Source organism: Crocodylus siamensis, chromosome 3 (genome assembly GCF_052110815.1).
Source record: "Crocodylus siamensis isolate JL-2025a chromosome 3, ASM5211081v1, whole genome shotgun sequence".
Taxonomy (NCBI): domain Eukaryota; kingdom Metazoa; phylum Chordata; order Crocodylia; family Crocodylidae; genus Crocodylus; species Crocodylus siamensis.
Window position 1 is genome coordinate 130,391,325 of NC_143397.1, and position 17,107 is coordinate 130,408,431.

A 17,107-nucleotide genomic window follows, 5' to 3' on the forward strand; every position below is an offset into this window, starting at 1 on the left:
TCATTACCCAAAGGCTAAAAACAATGGAAAAGTTCCCATCATCCTCACTGGGCTTTTGTCAAGTCACCTGTATAGCCAACACTATGGCTACAGCAAGGTGAATTCAAGATAAGGAGGGTAGCAGAACAGCCACCTATAAGAAGCCCTTTTAACAGTGCAATTCTCAGAGGTAGTGTTGATCTAGGTAACTCTCACTATGCTTATTCTGAACTATCCCAGGCATTTTTCTGCTTTCATAGCGAGAGGGGAGCGGCAAAACTTTCATGTTAGTTACATGCAATTATAGTAGATCCAAGAATTCCCTAGCTCTAAAAAGAAGTTTCTCTGCCCTGGGTGAAAATGCAGAAATGTACACCGCTGATCTAGCAACAGCAGGTGGCAGTAGTGCAGGGGTGGGCAATTATTTCGGGAGGGGGGTCTCATACTAACTTTTGGCAAGCCATCAAGGGCTGCATGACAGGCAGCCAGGGGCAGATAAATATTAATTTTTTAAATTTTTTACGGGCCCCATGGGCCGGATAGAATAGGCTGGTGGGCCACATCTAGCCTGAGGGCTTCATTTTGCCCACCCCTGTGGTAGTGTAACCAGGATGAAAACTAGAGTCTCAGGTGCCAACTTGGGGGTGGGGAAGGGTAGGAAGTACACCTCACAAAAATAGCAGCAGCTTCTGCTTCTGACCTGCCACAGCTGGCAACCCAACTGCTGCTGCTGCCCCATGCACCATGACTGCCCAGGGTGCTGAACTTCCCATCTATGCCTCTAGCAGACAGCCTGCATCTGTAGGGCTGTACAGCTGGCAGACCAAGGACCACCTGTTGCCTGCAGTGGGTTAAGTGGTGGTGCCAGCTCCTGCCTGGCCACTGCTCCCCACATAGATTTCATAGACACTAGGACTGAAGGAGACCTCGCAAAATCATTGGGTCCAGCCCCCTGCTCAAAGGGCAGGAAGTCAGCAGGGATCAAATGATCCCAGCAAGATAAGGCCTGTTCTCTTGTCCTCTAATCATTTGCGTGGCTCTCCTCTGGACATTAATCTGGTTGCAATACAGACAGTCTCTAGGTTCCCCCTCCTTAATCTGGCTGCCATGCCATGCCCTGCCTCTGTCCCAAAGCATGCAGCAGTGCAGTGTGCTATGCAAGGAATTGTGGGTACATCTGGGGCCAGCACTTAGCATGGCAGGATGGGGGAGATCATATCTGTGGTGAAGTGCATGGTGGGGGGGTACCAATGTGGGCACATGGTGCAACTGGGGAGGGAGGGTAGAGGGCAGGAGGGTCTGCATGGTGCACAGGCCCATGGCCCATGCCTTGCCTGCTGTAGCCTGGGAAACATGCAGTCTCCAGGCCGTGCTCTTCCGATGCCTCCACTCAGGGCTTGGAAGTTGGATAGCCCTGAATGATAACTATCCTTTACATCCTTTGCGACTGTAAAGGATAGTTATCAAAAAGACTTTATCGTCCTTATCCCACGTTTTTCACCTTTACATTTATCACTGACCAGTCTACAGCATTACTTTCCACAAAGTCCTGGATGCCAGTGGCCTTGCACTCCTGCACAGTGCACTGTATGAAAGCATTAGCAATGGAACCTGAGCAAAGACCACAGCCCTCAGGGAGAGTAAGAACCCCAACAGCTCCATGCAAACCTGTGTTTGAAGATATGGAGTGAAGGGGTTTATTCTGTAGATAATGAGCAGACTTGGGCTCGAGGGAGACTGACTCTGTTGGTCATAGACCATAGTCTATTGCAGAAGAAATGTAGCTTGGAGAGTTAGAACAACTTTCTGACTTTGATGGTGATTAAACATTGTCTTCTTGGAAAAATTGTGGAATTTTTCAAGAAATTTTAACATCCCCCCCCCAAAAGGCTTTATTTTCTGAAAAGGATGTTGGATCACTGTCATGTATGGAAGCCAACAAGTGATAACTGAATTGCTTTATCAAATATAGGCTAAAATTCTAGCAGGGCAACAAGTTAATCCCCATTTTTAAAGAAGGGTTTTTATGTGAAATGAAGAGCTGATAAATATAGGCACTAACATAGTTAAATACTCTCTGTGCCTTTGCAGGTAGTATTGCATGGCTAAGGGTCACAATTGCACCTGCAGTTCAGATGTGATGCAAGAATGTAGGTCAGTTGTTTCTGCAAGTTGTCAGATTCTTGAAAATGTAGTTTATGTTCTCAAAAGCTCAAAGGCACTAGCCATTAAGTGGACTGAAAAGTGATTGGGAAGGAGCCAGGAGGGGTGAGTGCTGGAGAAATACGGGGACTGAAAAAGGGCGGTGTAAACAGAAACTGAGAAAACAATGTGGAAAAGAGGGAAAAATATAGGAGAATATTAAGGGAAGCACCAAGAGAAGCAAGCATGAGGATAAGGGGCCTGTTCAGGACTGGTCCAACCATTAGGCAAACTAGGCAGTTGCCTAGGATGCCAAAATTTGGGGGGAAGCCAATATGCAGAACAAAGTAACAGGAACATCATTCCAAACAACAGCCTTGGCTGGCTACGGCTCCACCTTGGTCTAAGATTTTTGGTTCAGTAAGGGGAGAAAGACCTCTGAAAAGATCTGAGGAAAGATCACTAGAATCGTGACTCCTACCTTTTCAACTCTCAAGCTGACTTATGACAAGACCACACTGCTGGCAACATCATCCTAGAAGATGAACCTCTAAGTCCTATATCATCTTATAGCTTATGACACTTGATTTCTTAAATCTTCCTTCTCCCTTCCAGCCAGACTTTTTTAAATTTAAAGCACCCTAGATCATCAGCTGCATTTAAGATTTCGTCAAGAGTAAGATGACCAAAATACGCTAACTCCAGGTACAGATATTTATTGTGCCCATGATTCAGGAAAACAGGCTTCAAGGTAGGAATTTCTGTTTGATTTTGTATATGTCATTTAACTTATATGATGTAGAACCAATGGACAAATGTAGTTATTATCGTAGGTACACTTGAGTGGTCATGTTTAATACTCTCAATTTTATAATGTCTAGAAATGGTCAGAGTAGGATTGCTAAATCATTATATTTAATTCTTGTAAGAACAAATTTGATTTTTTTAAAAGTAATTTGAGTTAGGGGTAAACTTGTGTGTACATATTATGGTTGGATACTCATAAAAAATACGTAGGCATTTAGAATGTGTGTTAATGCAGAATGAGTGCTAATTAATTGCTGGCAAGCTCAAGAGATATTCTTTAATTAGTTCGTTATATAACATCTATATCATTGTTGTGCAAGGAAACAGTTGTGTGACTGTTTGTACAGACCATGTTTACACCCTTAGTCATACATCCTAACAAATACCTTCTTGATTGCAGGAGCAGTTTGCCCATTAAGGCACTTTAGGCAGTGCCTAGCCATATTTCTTCCATGATAATTTAATCAATTGTCTACATTATTAATGTCACCACAGTCATAATTTTCCTTGAAATTGTACTTAGATAGATTGTTCTGTATATTGATCATTCATTTGAAAACAGTTTAAAACTGTTTCAGGGCAATGGTACCATGGCAGACAGAAAAACAACTGTCTGGAGCTCCGTGTCAAATGAAAAGCTATGGGTCTTTGGGAACTAAAGTACAGAAGGGAACCTGGGGCTACTAAGAAGGGAGATGAGAGCATGCTAAAGACCACTTTCCTAACTGTAAGGAGCAGGTAGCTCATGACCCAGTGCAGTACAGATTGAGATCATGTGAAAAGGCACAGGTGACCTACATGCACTAAATTATGGCAGGGTTCATGGCCTGCTGTTATAAGCAAGTCTGACAAGCGGCATGTCTTTCACTGCAAGCTGACAATGATCACTCTTGGGTTTAGATATATTTGCAAGGAAGACAAGAAGTTAGATGCATCCCAGATAGAGAGAGAAGGGATTGGAACAGCTCTTGTTTCTTTTCTTGCAAGATTTCTCAGTAGCTGACTCAATACAACACTATTTATTGACTGCATTGTTTTTCCTCTTGCCTCTACCTTTGCTTTCAGCCTCCAGCTGGAGTGGGATAGGGTGGGAAGAAGAATCAATGTACAAATAACTCTTCAGTTTCTTATCCTTATGCTACCTGTATTGTCAAGCCATAACCACAGCCATTTGGGTCTTTCAAAGCCATTCAGCCACAACTACCAGTATATATACCTCAGCCTGTTTGCATTCACTGTCAGGTCCACTGGACTCCATATTTCCTCTATACCACTTTGCAACATTTTTAAAGTGATAGGAGCTTACAGAAGCCAGAAGATTTACAGAATGAAGAGGAATTCAGGGAACTGGTTAGTTCGGCCAGGTCTCAGATTTCAAGTATGTGCCCCCCAATGCAAGATAAAACCATCCCAGAATGCAGAGAGTCCAGCAGCGCAATACTGTCCCATGACATTTACCCAGAATGCTGTGCACATAAGGACAAACACATGCAAGTCACCAGGGTCTGTGGTGATGCTGCAGTAATTCCACAGGATATAGCTGCAGTAATTCCACAGGATATAGCTTAAGCTGGCAAAGCAGACATGGAAAGCTGCTAGCCAAGGGCCTAATTCTGCCTTAATACCCAAGTCTACCATTAACTAATGGGAATTACTGCACAACAAACAAATTAGTTGCTCCCTCCTAAGGTTATGCTTTTTTGGAAGTTATTATGAAGAAAAGAAAAAAGAAGCTGTATGCCCATACAAGCAGTCTGGCTTCAAGAAGCACCGTGATTCAGAAACCCTCACAGATGTGCAGATTTTTTGCTAGTCAGGGTTACCTTTGGGCATGGTAAACTCCTAGTTAGGCTGGGCAACAGTTAATAACCCCCACTAATTGCTTTGGTCCTAATGTTAATAAGGACACATTAGTTTTTGGGTCAGACTGGCAAAGAAAACTCATTTGGAGCTACTGGATAAGCATGATTGCCATAGAGTTCTGTAGTTTATGGTCTGGTCTAAGAACTGTGCAATCCAACCCAGCAACAAATGGAGACATGAGATAAATAAAGTGCACTCAGTAACTAGGAAAAGGGAGAGGCAGGCTGGTAGCCCAAATAGCTGGTCTGTTTAATATTGCTGATCTCCGAGTATTTTTTAAAGGCTGGACAATATCTGTTCAGACAAGCCTGCCCAAGAAGTATAGCTGTATGCTTGGAAGTTATAGAAACATTAAGAAAGTACTCACTATATAAACAAAATCAAAATAAGCTAGGGTCTATTTTATCCTTCTAAAAAAATCCTACCTGTTGTACCCATAATTGGATCGAGTGGATGAGGTACTTAAAATAGACACACAGATCTCTGAGGCAAGCTTTGTTTTATTTAAGAGAGAAAGAATAACTTAGAGTATACTTACAAAATTCAATATAGCATGTTCAAGCCTTGTTACCTCTTATGTGCAATTTGTTAAAGACACCCTTACAGGTGATGCCTGGAGCAGATCAGGTAAGTCATCAGTTCTGCAGCACCCGCAGAGCTCCTCAAGTCATTTGTTTCCCCAGTAGTATGCATCTATGGGAACCCAAAGATCCGCACACTTTGCTCAAACTTCATCCCAAATTTATTCACATTCAAGCGGAATTTAGAACCAAATTTAGATTAACCATTACTGTGATTGGCTAAGTGGCTACCCACCTGCTGTTAGCAGACCTTCAGATGCACTGTGCAGCCAAGTTCACATTGTAGCTGCCGTATCCCGTTGTGGTTAAAATTTTGTCAGGCCACCTTGAGCAGCTTCTTTGTTGGGTGAGCCGCCCTGAGCTGCTGCCTCGTTGGGCTAGCTGCTCACCTTTTGATACGGTTTTGCAGCACACTGCAGCACAGGCGTTTTATTATTTTGACAATGTTACGAAACCACAACTTTCTCTGTTTCGGCAGCTCAGTAGCAACTGTGCAGTCAGAACACTTAGGCTTCTCTTTTGCTAACTTCATGTTTGTTTTCTATGCTGACAGCAAAACCAAATACATAGGTACCACACCACCTCTGTATTTAACCTACAGTGTCTTGTTAAAAAGCCTCAAGAGGACTTTTCACTTCTCTTTTTCACCAAGCAACATTCATCATCACAACATCTACCCTAGTTTTTTTTTTGTTTTGTTTTCTGTTTTTTCTTTCTTTCTTTTCCACTCAGATTTTTCAGGGAGTTTTGCTTTCAGTCTAGCACATGACCATGCTTACATGGTAGCATTTCAGTAGCATCAGGCTATGCAATGCTATTTTACCAGCTTCCTTAAGTAGGAGCTAAGGGGTGATCCTTGATATACCTGATGTCAATCAAAATCATTCTCTAGCACACAGAAGACATTGCCATCAGCAGCACTACCACTAGCTGTAGTTTTCCTCAACATGGGCTCAAGAAAGTCTATATTCTTAGCAACCATATCTACAGATCGGGGAAAAAGAAACCAAGTTCCAGGCCCTGGTAAAAACTTGGCAGCAACAAACCAAAAAGCAAGACCCAAGGAACAGGAAAAACTAGGAACCAGCCAGCAGAAGCAAAGTAACAGCACCAAGAATGAAATAGAAAACTACCTATCCTATTGATTACCCTGCTAGCAACTGAAAGAGCTGCTGATTTTAAGGTAGTCATGCTCATGAAGGCAGCTGGGAGTAGTTAGGCCACTGGCAGCCGAAGCCTACTCAGGTAACCAGGACCAGCTGGGGGCTAGCCTGCTCTTACTCTTAAGATGACAGGTGCTTGTGCTTGTTGTTTTAAGGGCTAGTTTGGGCTCCATCCTCCTCAGTACCCACTCCCATGCCTCACAGGTGATCTGCAACACAGCTCTCTGCCTTCTGGCAGGCCTGAGGCACTGGAGCTTGCCTTGATGCACTAGTCACTTGTTCCCCTGACACCTGACAGTCTGAGCTTTAACTTCTGGCTTGATCATGAGAGGCACTGAGCACTCTGAATTTGCATTTATCACCTCTGAGGTGCTGTATCTTCACTGTGCTTTTAACTCAGGGGACTGGCAATCAGGTCTGAGCACCTGGGGTAGCCTAGGCCAGTGGCTGCTGATTGTTTTAGCTGATGATGAGCCACAACCTAAGTCTTGGCCCATCCCCGAGTACCGCTCTGACCCTCACCCACCAGAGGCATATCTGGAATTTATCTGCAAAGTGCATTATCTGAGGGATCTGGAGCATCAGAATAGTGGCAGGTGGCTTAAGCCTTTGGTGATATGGACTGGTATAGGGGTAGGACACTGCATTAAGATGAAGCTGCCTCTGCCAAACACAACCTTATAAAATGGTGAGTTGCTGGGCCAGGGACAGGTTAACCTGGCTTCTAGTGTTGACACCTGATGCCTCTTGCCACAGCCTCTGTGCTGCCCCACCTCCCCTAAGCACCACATTACTATTGGCTTCAGTCCTTCTACCTCCATTCCAGCAATGTGTGGGCACCAAACACACAAGAGCTGCATGTGCCACTTGTGGCATGCATGCCATGGGTTAGCCACCCCTGATCTATGCCATGAGCAAGTGTCCACACAGTAAAGCCTTTTGTATGTTGTGTGTGTACAGTAAGAGGTATGGCACAACATGCATGCATGTTTCATGGTTCTTTGTGTGGCGCTCTTCCTGGTAAATGATGGGAGCAATTTTCTGTTCTTTAGGGAAAATGTGGGCAGAACATGAGAGGGCAATCAGCACCAGTGACTTTCCTCATAGCTTCACTGAAGTAGTACTGGGTTCCAGCCCAAACCCATACCAAGGCAGCTACCTCCAGCTCAGAACACCTCCAAACAGGTTTTTCTAAGTAATGGTATTCAAGATAAAACAAATGCAAGACCCAGCATTAACCATACACTGAAGACATCTCATAGATTTCATGGATTTTTAGGGTCAGAAGGGACCTCAGTAGATCAAGTCGGACCCTCTGCCCCAGGCCTTTGACCTCTGCACCTTACTGCCACTTACTTTAAGAAATCTTTTTTTTCCCTCAATAGGAAGGCAGCCTGAGCACCTGTTCAGAGATCATTTGCTTACTGCACGCTAATATAAACCATTAATTTACACTATATAGAGGTGAAGAATATATTGGTTACAGTCAAGGATAGCTATATTTTAAACTATACCCACCATCAGGCTCTGTTTACCTAACAACTTGTGCAAGCCTGCCGGGAAATACGGTGGAGAAAGACCCTTCATGCTTTCCTTCTGCTAATTTGGTAGGTAGGTACTATAATGGGAAAGGGCTCTTCCTCTCACGGTCGTGTCCCAGCCCCCTCACCATTGTTGTTGCCCTCTGCTGGGCTCTCCAACTTGTCCACATCCTTTCTGTAGTGCAGGGCCTCAAGCCTGACACAGCACTCCGGATGTGGCCCACCCTGTTCCTGTCACAGCGCCCTAAGCAGGGCGCGCCCTCCGGGGCCACCAGGAAATGCAGGCACAAGCCCCCTGCTCCCTCATCGCCGCCGCACGCCCAGGCTGCCTCGCCTGCTTCCGAGCCAGCTGCAAGGAGGGGGCGGGGCAGCACGCTGTAGCGAGACCCGGGCCATCCCCGCCCCGGGGAGGTAGGGGGATGCCGGGAAACGCGCTGTTCCGCCTGGATTAGTGCAACAACGCACGGAGCCCTGATTGGCCACTTTCCCGGAGCGTTCGATTTCGGAACCCCGGGGTCGCCACGTTCGGAGCTAGCGTTCTATCCCCGCGCGGCCAAGGTCAGTGCGGGTGCGGCGATCGGGCCCGAGCCCGGCCGGCAGCGCGGGGGCGGGGCCTCGGCCTCGCTCGGTGCTCCCCCGCCCCCTTTCGGCGGGTCGCTGCTGGCCCTCCCCGGTGGTGGCAGCCGCCCCGGCAGTTGCGGGCTGCCCTCTGGCAGGGGGAGCCGTGGCGGCGTCGCGCCCCCGGAAAGGGTGGGGCCTCTGAAGCCGGCCAGGCCTTGGGGAAGGTTGGGGCTGGATTTGCGGCCTGTGGCTGACTCCAGATCCGGGCCTGCTGGAAGTTGGGGAGAGTTGCGATCCGGATGTGTTGGGGCAGCTTGGAGTATTAGCTGTGCTCAGTCCCATTGCAGCATGCCTGTTGGTTAGTTCTAATGGCCTGTCCTGAATGCACAGCTTCAGAGCAGCCCTCTCAAGCCCCATTAGTCAAGGAGAGACCTTGAGGGCATGTGGAAGCCACTTAGCACTTGCCCTGGGGGATGGGGTACAGCCACAACCCTGCTTCAGTTCCCATCCTGTCAGTCTGCTTCTGTACAGTCCGTTGCCAGCGGCTCTGTATGCCCACGGTCTGCACCCTCTGCCATCCTATCCGCGCATCCCACCTGGACACCAAGTGGCAAGACACTGTCAATGAAGACGAGCCGCTGGGGACCGCAGCTGGTGGCTCCTCTGGGAGCTGTCACCACGGGCATGTACCTGATGCACTTCACAACTCGCCTGACACCTGCCCTATGAGGCTGAAGTTGGTTGCTAATGAATACATATGCACAGCTAATAAAATTCTCTCTCTTTAGGTCATGTAAATTCGTTAATAACAAGCTTTTATTGAGTATAGACTAGCTTTGAAAAAGGAAGTGAGAATAAGTACCCAACTTCAGCCTTATCCTGCCCTTTTTGTGAGCACAGGGAGATCCTGACATGCCAACCTGGAGTGTGCCAGGCTGCAGCCCCTTCGCTGCCTCCTCCAGCAACTCCTCCTGAGGTGCTGGCTGCACTTCTCCACACATCTTTTTGTTTATGCACTCCTCATCCATGACCCCACCAGGTCCCAGGACCTCCTGGTCAACCTCCTCCTGGCTGTAGCCAAACAAGTAATCTACATGACCAGGAGGAGGCTGTGGCCAGGGGGACTCCTAAGGACTGCAGGCCAGTTTTCCTGTCCCTGATCTATTCATATGTCTAGGTTGAGTTTCACTGGGCAGTGTCCACTGGCTCCTTGGATGTGTTCACGGGCCAGTGGCTGCTGTGTGATGTGCTTTGCTCAGTGTCCCTTCTTGGCATGCTTATTTTGAACCTGTGACCTTACTGTTTTCTCTTTAGTTGTCCCCCAGAATCAGCTGCTCTGTTCCCAGTGGCCTCCCTGCTAAGGGAGGCTTATAGTTCTTCATTGAGGGCCTAAACCCCTGATCCACTAGGCTCATCTGAGGGCAATTTCACTGTTCGGTGTCCACGCGCTCCCTCGACTCTTTCCGGGGGCTGTGAGCACTGCCTGGTGTGCTCTGCTCAGTGTCACCTTCTGGATCCCTTGTTAACCTATGACCCTCACTCCCTTCCCTGTTTTATTTGTCCCAAGAAATTCCTTGTTGTGTTCCCAGTGGTCTCCCTTTTTAAGAGAGGCTTATAGTTTTTCTTGCTGGACCTGGGCCCATGGTACCCCTTAGTGCAACAAGTGGGCCTGTCTTACTGCAAGTTAGCTCACAGCTGGTCCCTTTCCTTCCACCCATACATGCTGGTAATATGCTATATGCCTTCATGCAGTTGGGATTTCAAGCTTGGAATGACTGTTCATCTGACTGCATAGTGGCATTGAAGCAACTGTGTCTGTGTGGGAATTAGATGTGTTAGTCTCAAGTCAGACAGGGTAGAGTTGAACCGTGCAGATGAACAAAACCAGAGATGTATAGGATGAGCGTTCATGAGACTGAGCTCACTTCATCAGATGCTGTGAAAGGAGATGCACAGAGTGGTGTATCAAGTGGAGAGAGTGGTTTGAATACAGAAGGGGAAAGGGGAAGGGAGATGGGGGTTAGGGAAAATATGGCTGGAAAAGTCAGGCTTGTGGGAGTCAAAATTGTTGCTTAACATTTGCAGATCTTAATGCCTTATTGAGAGTTTTCTTAGAGCCGTGATTCTCAGCCTCACCCTGGGGCACCCTTGAGATCCTTTGAAGTGTGCCCCAGGGTGTTGCACAGTGTTAGCACTGTTAGGTTTGCAAACATGATTTACAAGATAAACCCAGAGTTCTCCCACAGGAATCCATAGTGTTAAAACCATTCCTGTTGGGATCTTTCTGAGTTCTTTGCAACAGAAGAATTGCTTTATTATTTTTTGTAGTCAAAAAATGATCAGAAGTGAAGAGCTGGCATTTTCCACAGCATTTCCACAGCATGGAGCTGTGCTGTGTGCTATGGTCCCTGAGGTCTCTCATGTAGCACTCTTCATAAACATTCAAGTAAGCAAATAAAAACATACAGTGGGGATGGAACTAAAACAATGAATTATGCCTAATTTCACTTTATGTTCTTAGGATGAGTTGGGACTGGATTGGCTTTAGCTATGCTGCGCTGATTGCTTCGGGTGGAGTAATCGGTTATACAAAAGCAGGTACAGTATTGGTAAATTCCTATCCTCTTTGTTTTATGACTGGATTAAAGGATGGGGCCTGGGATCATCCCTTCTGATTATGAACGTGGGCAAACATTGGAACAGGCTGCATAGAGAAGTGGCATCTCCATCCCTGGAAATTTTCAAACGCAAGTTAGAAAGATGTTTGGCTGGGATGGTTTAGTCCAGCATGATCCTGCCTTAAGCAAGGGCCTGAGTAGATGACCTCATAAATCCTATTTTCAGTCCTATCCTCCTGTGAAAATAGGCCAAAATACTACATTTTTTACTAGTGAAGAGTGGGTGCAGTGGAGATAGGGTATTTACATTTTCACATTGAGTCCTGAAGTGCATGCATGATTTGTTATGGTAGGCAGGCAGGATTTTGGGGAGCCACAGGCACTGAGTTGGTTGGTGTAACCCCAGGAGTGGAGAGCCTCGATTGTGGGGTAGCCTGCAAAGGAGGTAGACCTACCAGGGACTCATGTTTAGTGTTCAAAAAAATGTAAAAAGCATAAAATCCTGTGAGGCAGCCCAGACCCCTTTGTTTCCAAAATTAAATACTTTAGTCCCTTTGCGTTCTTAATCTTCTGTCTCAGTTTGGAACGGCAAAAAAACTGTAATTTCTATTCCATGATAAAACCTTTAATTATCTATAGTTACATATGTTATATTCATTCTAGCTGTACCATTTGGATTATTAAGGGACAGTAGTCAATCTGTAGTTAAACTTGCAACCCAGTTTCCAGTATAAGCCCAGTCTCCATTATATATCTTCTTTGCCTATACCATAAATGTGAACTCAATATAAGGTCACACCTGTGTGCATTCACTATTCTGTGAATTTCCGTTGTAGGAGGTTTAGCTCTGAAGCACTTTAGGCATATGACTCATAGTAGAGATGATATCTTTTAATAAGCCAACAAGATTTTTGCAAAAAAATGCCTTTAATTGTAAGCTTTCTGGCACACACACTTAATCAGGCATTGTAGAAAAGATTTTAGAAGTTCTCCTGAGTAGAAATGAAAGTTTGTATTTCATAGGATTTCACAGAGGAGTCACTAGATGGAAAAACTCCTCTGGGCAGTCGGTTCATAGCTGGTCTGAAGCCTCTCACCTCCTGTGAGGATCTGTGATGATGCAAATTACCTTGAAACAAAGGCAGGGGCAGGATCTCCAGTTTCAGGTGGTCACAGTTGTTTCCTGCTTGGGAAAATATGAAGATTTCATTTTTAAAAATTGGCTAAAATTCAGTATCTTCCATGTGTTGAGTATCCAGGTTGTAGCCATATTGGACTAGACCAAGACGGCTACAACCTGGATACCTTAGGCATATTGATACGTGCCTAAACCTGTAGAGGGTGTTAACTAAACTTTTATATGGGACTGTTTCTTATTGATCAATGTCTAATGTTTATATTGCCAGCTAAGTATAACAATATTGGACTAGCAGCTATTCCAAATCTATTTATTTGATAATGGTGCTTTTTTAGGATCTGCCAAATAGCCATGTGAGTGAAAACTGACTGAACCAATATTTGCTGATGATCTTAAGCACTAATGCCTTCCTCTCTTGGCTTAGTGAAAAATGTAATTTTGGGGTTGTTTTGTTTGTGGACTGGGTTATCAGCTCTTCTATTCATGAGTGTATGTCTTTGATTTATTCAAGGTAGTGTCCCATCTCTAGCTGCTGGCCTTCTTTTTGGGGGGTTAGCTGGGCTGGGTGCTTACCAGCAGTCCAAGGACCCAAAGAATGTGTGGCTTTCCCTGAGTAAGTACACTTAAAAATGTCTATTAAATGGACCTGACGCATGCATATTCAATGTTTATTATCATAAACTTGATAACACTTTTTACTGACTTGTTTCACACAGCTGGCCTACAGAGTTTTACTTTATTTATGGATCTCAGCAAGGCTGCTCGCCAGTTCCGCTTCCAAAGGAAGCGTGCCATAAAAACGGCACCTAATTCTAAAAACCATGTTCATGGGGATAACCTTATTCACTCCTGGACTTCCAAAGGGGCTCTATTTGGTTAAAAAATCAGTGTCTTGTGCATTGCACATATCTGCTCCAATGTAGATCTCATGTCAGCTGGAGACAGGGACATGGAAGAATATGTGGCTGTGAAAAATGCATCACTGTTTCATGATGATGGAATAAATAAATATTCACTCCTTCATGATAAGGATTAATATTATTTATGGGGCCTGATAGTGGAAGAGGCTGAGAGCCCTTGTCTGCCAGACTAGAAGTAACTGGCACCATGCAAAATCAGGACCACTTATCAGTATGAGCCCAAACTGGGCACAGTTCACATGCATCCAATTTTGTGAGCCCCTCCATGGGTCGATAGGCAGCAGGAATGTTGTCTCAGAGAGCGGCTAGATCATGCAGGGGCTTTCAGACACCTTTGCCTAATGCTTTGTGGTAACACTTGTTATGAGGACCAAAAGGGTAGAGTGGTCTTGTTGAGGATAGTGCCTTGGAGGGTCAGAGTGTAACATGCAGACACAGGCTGAAACTCCGCAGAGAAGTAGAATCAGCTGTTTTTCCCCCTCCTCTGGTTTTGCCTTTGTGGCTTCAACCCAACTGTAGATTAGTTCTACATCTTCAGGTTGAGGACTTCATTGTTGCTTTGGGGTATGTGCTGTGCTGAGTTTTCAGCCCATCTGTTCAAGCCTTGCAGTACCTTTTACCAGTTCTATGAAGCTACTTAAATCAGCAATCCCATGAACATGGCTGATGATTTGGTTTATCTTTTAAGTTGAATTATGGAAAGAGATAAGTAGTTAACCATGTTAGTTTGGACAGACAAGGCAGGGCACGGTGGCACTTTGGGTGCCTATACAAATGCAGGGAGGCTGCTCAGATGCACTGTAATTACCGCACTTCAGCAGATTCCAGCATCATGTGTATCAGCATCCCTGTACTGAAAAATGGCAGCAGGGACACTTTAACTAAAGTTTGTTGAATGACCTTAGTTAAAGCACCGCCGTGTCCCCCCTGCCGTTTTTCAGTGCGAAGATGCTGATACTTATGGCACTTCGGGTGCTTTAATTAAAGTGCCCTCCCATCCCCATCCTGGAGCACATATATAAAGGCCCTTTCAGATTAACTGGTTCAGAGAGGTATAAACTTTCACAAGTGACAGGCCACTTCATTAGATACTGTGATGAAGATAACTTCTAAACAAGCAGGTTTTTGTCTATGAAACCTTATGCCTCTCTCAATCAGTTAGTCTCTAAGGGTATGTGTAGACTAAATGGGGGCCCTAAATTGAAGCAGTGGGTTTTTAAAAACACCGCTTCAGTTTAGGGCCAATTAAATTCCCATGTCATGCACACACCTGACTTACCTGCCTCTCTGGCGGTGGGGAGGGGCAGGTGAGCTGCTAGCAGGCAGAGCGGTCCTTGGGCTGCGGGAGGCAGCGGGTCCTCTGTGGCAGCCCTCACCCCACACCTACCCACAGGCACTCAGCTTGGGCAGTCCTGGTGGGCAGCACAGCCATGGAGGGAAGCACTGGGCCCCTGCGCAGCTCAGGCAGGCAGCCAGGCTCTGCGGGGTGGGAAGGAAGATTGGGCTTGCCACTTTTTTTTCCCCTCTTGGGCAGAGCCTGCCTTCCTGAGCTGCTGCCAGGTTCCCTGTAGTGCTTCCTGCAGAGTCCCTGAGCTGCATGGAGCCCGGTGCTTTGCTCCACAGCTGGTAGAGGAGTTTTAGTTCGTTGCACCCCAAGTCATTTAATGTGCATTACACTGCTGAATTTGCTACAGTGGCTGTAATTAATGCACAGTATGCCAGAGGCGTGCAAACAGACATCATTAAAGTGGTGCAAAAGCATTTAGCCCACTTTAAAGTGTCATGCACACGTCCCTCGTTTCGTCTACACACAGTCTAAGATGCCACCCTGCCCTACTTTCTGCTTGGATAATGGAAGGTTACGAAACATATTACTAATACTTAGCCCTTGTATGACATGCTTCAGTTTCAAAGCACTTTACAAACTCCCTCACAACACTTCTGGGACATAGCTAAGGAAACCCATGTTATACTGATGGGGATAAAATGAGAAATACAGTTTTTATGATATGTCCAAAGATTTAGGGGTTCTCAGACTTCAGGTTCTCGTTAGAATGACCTATTTCTGATCAACACGAGAGAGTACTTGTGGGAGGGGGACTTGAGTTTAAAGAATGTGCTTTGTAAAATCAAAGGGTAAAATATTGATTTGGAGGCTAGTTTGTATACAGAAGTATATGCAGGTCTGCTGTAGGTTTTTCCCCTTCTGCCTGTAGAAAGAGTCCTATCTCAGTTCACTTGACATTGTTACTTATTGATTATTTTCTGCTAACTCAGTGCTCTCACCTCAGATTCCTTTACAATACTTGACTTGGTTTTTCTTCTTGTCTTTCGGTCAGTTGCATCTGGAACCTTGACTGCAGTTATGGGGATGAGATTTTACAACTCCAGAAAATTCATTCCCGCAGGGTTAATAGCTGGTGCCAGGTACTACACACTATGTTCCTGTTCATGCCTATATTTTTAATAACCTTTATATTTATGTCTTTATAATAGTTTAATCTACATGTATTTGGAGAATATGTTTCATGTATCAGAGCTAAATAAAACCAAACCATTTCAGTTATTTTCTAGCTCTTGGGTTTATTCTGAATTTGTTATTTGGTTTTGTGTTTTACCTTCAGTGAGCTCACAGCATTTTCCTTTCAACAGCATCTTAATGGTTGGGCGCCTTGGACTGAAGATGATGGAGAAGCCTCTTGAGCCATAATTCTGTGACTGGAAGGTGTGTGGATGAAAAGTCTGAAAATGCAGCTGCCTGAATGTACTATGCAAGAGAAGCAGAAGACACAGCCATTTTGCTTAAAATTTTTCTTATCCTAATGTGCGCGTGTTTTTTAGAGGAAAGGAAATCAAGAGTCTTCATCTTTTAAAATGTCATTTTTTCTTCACATTTCCCACATGGTGTAGCAAAAAATGGGGTATACCATTAATTTATGTTCTGATCCTGTAGCTAGTTGTACTTTGGTATCTCAGGTCCTACATACAGGCAGTTGCAGGATTGAGGTGTTCAGTGCATCTGGACTTGTTATTCCCTGAAAAGTGTCCACTTCCAAATCTGGACACACAGAATACTTCATTTTTGGTAACTGGTGTGGGTGGGGGGAGAAACTGCCAACCTGCTACTAATACTTATTATACAAAATGTTGTAACCTTGTGTCTTTACCTCCTGCCATCATTTTTGTCTGCCTCATCCTGTCACAAACCTACAGTATGAGCTAGCTTGAGCAGGGAATTTCTTACTTAATACTTATTTGTATGAAGCCTGACAAGGAGATCACAAATCAAGGGTCAAGCCTGTAGGTGTAATGTATAAGGTAAGAGTATCTATAGCAAGTGTCTGGCTAGACACCATGAAATTCACTCAGATAATAATTGTTGAGCTATCTTTCAAAACTATGCTTGATCTGAAAATGCTTGAAGCATCGGCATATGTTCTTTTGAAGTCCGAAGAATGTTTCTTTCACTTCTTAAAATTAAGCAAGATGTCACTCCGATTAAACAAATAGATGACTGTTATGCTCATGCAGATCAAGTAGGGTACAAGTATCACTCTTCTGGATTGGGTCAGTTTCATGCCATCCTTGTAGTATGCTTGGGTTAATTTGTGAAAATGAGTCAATTTTAAGATGTTAGTATGTATACGCAGTCAATGAATTACAGCCTCTTAGGTGGAAGGAACAAAAAAAGCGAACAAATACCAATGATCTATTCTACTGTACTAGCACTGCATTAAAGCTTGACAATTTTCAAAGAAAAATGTGTGTTGGAGATTATTTGAGCAAGCAACATG

General features: G+C 45.0%; 2 protein-coding genes across 2 annotated transcripts in view; one reads left to right on the plus strand and one right to left on the minus strand.

Annotated features, from left to right (window-relative positions):
* The first annotated feature begins 8,357 nt into the window (after window positions 1–8,357).
* LOC149868807 (transmembrane protein 14C-like) lies at window positions 8,358–17,074 on the plus strand. The gene is made up of 5 exons (XM_090039193.1): window positions 8,358–8,634; window positions 11,159–11,235; window positions 12,905–13,006; window positions 15,653–15,740; window positions 15,966–17,074. Exons 2-5 carry the CDS (start codon window positions 11,160–11,162, stop codon window positions 16,021–16,023), a joined length of 324 nt encoding a protein of 107 aa, XP_089895319.1. The 5' UTR covers window positions 8,358–8,634; window position 11,159; the 3' UTR covers window positions 16,024–17,074.
* The window catches only part of MAK (male germ cell associated kinase), a 52,069-nt gene continuing 46,222 nt past the window's right edge, over window positions 11,261–17,107 (minus strand). Inside the window, exon 14 of the mRNA XM_090039188.1 lies at window positions 11,261–12,441. Within this exon, the coding sequence (XP_089895314.1) occupies window positions 12,236–12,441 (206 nt within the window). The 3' untranslated portion in view covers window positions 11,261–12,235. The remainder of the gene's footprint in view (window positions 12,442–17,107) is intronic.

Excerpts from the sequence above, each read along its gene's own strand:
- LOC149868807 (XM_090039193.1), top strand. The coding sequence starts at position 11,160 with ATGAGTTGGGACTGGATTGGCTTTAGCTATGCTGCGCTGATTGCTTCG. Across the intron at positions 11,236-12,904 it reads AATCGGTTATACAAAAGCAG|GTAGTGTCCCATCTCTAGCT; the intron begins GTACAGTATTGG and ends GATTTATTCAAG. Across the intron at positions 13,007-15,652 it reads GAATGTGTGGCTTTCCCTGA|TTGCATCTGGAACCTTGACT; the intron begins GTAAGTACACTT and ends TCTTTCGGTCAG.